This window comes from Pyrus communis, chromosome 13 (assembly GCF_963583255.1).
Source record: "Pyrus communis chromosome 13, drPyrComm1.1, whole genome shotgun sequence".
Classification (NCBI taxonomy): Eukaryota; Viridiplantae; Streptophyta; class Magnoliopsida; order Rosales; family Rosaceae; genus Pyrus; species Pyrus communis.
In genome coordinates, this window is record NC_084815.1 from 14754048 (window position 1) to 14757137 (window position 3090).

The following is a 3090-nucleotide window of genomic DNA, read 5'->3' on the forward strand; positions in this document are numbered from 1 at the left end:
CCATGCTTAAAATACCAATTTTTTATATGTAAAATATACCCCTTTTTTAATATAAAATTCATTCAATCTTTTTTTTAATCCATTTTTAAACTTATATGGGTACATTATATTTCGTTGATATGAGAATGTATTCATGTCAAGTTTAATAGAAGAAATTTAATAATGTTATTAAGCCTTCTTTTTTTTTTTTGAAAAATGTAACCATGTTTTGGTACAATATTTTTTTGGTTTGTTTTGACGAATGTACCCATGTGTGTACACACACACACACACACACACAATATTGGAGTATAATTTATTTTTGATATTTTTAATCTCATAAATTATGGGTTTAATTTAAATTTTCATTAATATAAATAACTACAAATTTTATTTTTAATTTAAAAATATAATAACTTACATAGAAATACAATATCACATTAATGTTAGGGATTTCAATAAAAAACTGAAAACCACAAAGGTTTCAGTCAAAGAACATTAGTAGTTAGAGACCGCATCTCACTCTTTTGTGCTTTCTAAAGTTTAGGCAAACCAGGTATTCAAATAAAAACAATAAGATTTACAATTTCTCATAAATATAACCAAATAGCATTAATAGATAGAACTATCACAGTATTTAATGTGGCTGTTGTGTCACTAGCATACCTATGAAATTTCTTTACCATTCATAGAGAGTATTATTGGTTTTGACTTCCACTTCACCTTTCCTATAATTATCCTATCCACATTTGATTTTTAAACATAGAGAGACTTTAACAAATTAAATAATTGTTTGCACTGATTCTGTTTTGTTGTTCAAATTTAAAGCTGAAAATGAAGTTGGACCTGCTAAACCAGTTTGAACAGTCATGTATCAACTTCTTATCCATTCACTCTAAAATTGTTATGCTATGTATTGCACATGAACCATCCACAATTTTTCTCTCTTTCTGGCATACCTTTGGATCTACCCTGTGAAGCCACCCAATAACCAGAGTGGGTTCATGAGTTGTGATCGCCTCTCTTATATCAATCGAAAATTTAGAAACATGACCCCTTTTTTTTTGAGGTCCTAAAAGGCTTTTGCCCCTCATTTCTTAGATTTTTGTCCATGTTTATGTATAAAAAAAGACTTAGTTTTTATAGTTTTAATTGCATTCAAACCCTTTGCCTGGTTCACATTGCTTGATAGCCCTCGAGAATAACTTGAACCCGTCTTGAGTGCTTCTCGAGCCATATTCATGTGTCAAGTATTACATTTGAATGCTGCCATATACTCAACAAGTGTTGAAATGGGCTCAAGTTGTTCTTGAGGGTGTGTGGAGCCATGGGAGTTAGGTAAACAAAGTGTTTGAATCAAATTAAAACTATAAAGCCAATCAAGTGTTGTTACATGTAAAACATTATAAAACTGAGAGGCTAAAGACTTTTTGAGCTTCTAAAAGGTAGCATCTACCACCCGTAGTCAATCTAAGTTTTCATCATCGTAAAAGACTTGCTAATTTCACTCCTTTTCAGCAATGGAAGTCTGCACAGATCTATCGCTTGCCACTCCCTGCTGCGCAGAGTCAGAAAACCAAGTTCAAGACAAACTGTCAACAGAACTGAATTTATTCGATCCAACTTGGACCAAATTGAAGAGAACAGCAGAGGACGACACTGCGTTTGCTTCGAACCCAGAGCATGAAACACTGTCTGCTACTGAGAATGCTATGCAAAAGCTCATGAAGCGAAGAAATGAAGTGGCTGCAAAGATTTCCCGCCTGCTGATCAAATACAGCTTCAATGAGGCCGTGCAGCAGATTTGGAAGGGGCCAACCAACTCGAGCCGGTTCATGGAGCCGTGGCCGATCAAGAAAACTCTGACGATGACCGACGTTGGACGGAACATGCACAGGGCCAGCAGGCTAGTGCTGAGGAGAAAGTTGGTTAAGAAACATATCTTGCCCTACTTGAGCTATCAAATTATTAACCGTGTCGAAAATCAGGGAGCAGGGATTAGAATCTATGATCTTAATACGAGCTCCGAACATCAATTGATTTTCAAGCGTTGGAAGGGCTCCGGAACTTATGTTTTGATGAGTACATGGAGCCGTGAATTTGTGAAGAGGCGGCAACTGAAAGAAGGTGATCTGATTGGTTTTTGCTGGGATGCTCACAAGCTGATTCTGGTCTTTTCTGTCGTCATGCGTGCTGGATCCCAGTGTCCTTCTGCTTGAAGAAGCTGAGAAGAATTGAGTTCCTTTCTCTTATTAGTTTCTAATGTTATATTATGGATTAAATTTGGCATGTTTTGGAGAATTAGTATTCTGACGTGCATGTTATGGATTTTTGAATTGGTTGAGGATTAATTTTCTAACTTTATAAGCCAGAGTTTTAATTCTTATCCAGCTGGTTTGATTACTTTGTTAATTCCCTGAGATACATGCTGCTCATCTCAAGAACATATTTTAGCGCTGGTGGAGTAGACAAGATTTTATCACGATTGGGAGGTTATTTTTGTACCTGTCTTTGCACCATGGGCTTGCGTCATTTGAGCCCGCTTGATGATTTGGATGCAACTAGAAATTATGTTTGCGCATTGCTGCGAAATTAGAAATTATATAAATAAATATGTTTATAAAAATTACAATGCATTAAATCAAAACAGTTTTAACGAAAAATTCACGGTACTGTTTACTTTAACGAAAAACCATATTTTTACACTAAAAAGTCAATCATGGTACTATTCACTTTACCCTTTATTTTGTCCTTATCATTAAAATTCAAAGTTTTTAAGCCATTTTCATTAGTTTTCCTTTACATCAAACTCACAACCACAATGCCCTAATTAAAGATGAATTCAAAACTCTAAATAAATGTAAGTGCTCATATTTAAATTCTATCTCCAAGGTAATTTTCTTGCTCGAAAACTTTTATTCACAAAACTAAATTACATTTTTCAACAAAAAAGAAAAAAAAAACCAATTTAACAAACCAAATACAATATACAAACACAGCTATTCAATTTAGCTTGATTTATAGTATAAAAAGTTCATTCAAACAACTAAAAGGGAGATTAAAAAAAAGAATAAAAACCAGCCCTTTCCAAACACCATCCACTCAGGGAAA

The 3090-nt window shown here is 34.1% G+C and overlaps 1 protein-coding gene across 1 annotated transcript; it reads left to right on the forward strand.

The window, feature by feature from the left end:
• The first annotated feature begins 1499 nt into the window (after positions 1–1499).
• Positions 1500–2198, forward strand: LOC137712232 (B3 domain-containing protein At2g33720-like). Its single transcript, XM_068451344.1, has one exon. The coding sequence runs from the start codon at positions 1500–1502 to the stop codon at positions 2196–2198; it is 699 nt and encodes a 232-aa protein (XP_068307445.1).
• Positions 2199–3090: the final 892 nt, after the last annotated feature.

What these genes read in the sequence shown, in the direction of transcription:
- LOC137712232 (XM_068451344.1), top strand. Translation starts at nt 1,500, where the DNA reads ATGGAAGTCTGCACAGATCTATCGCTTGCCACTCCCTGCTGCGCAGAG.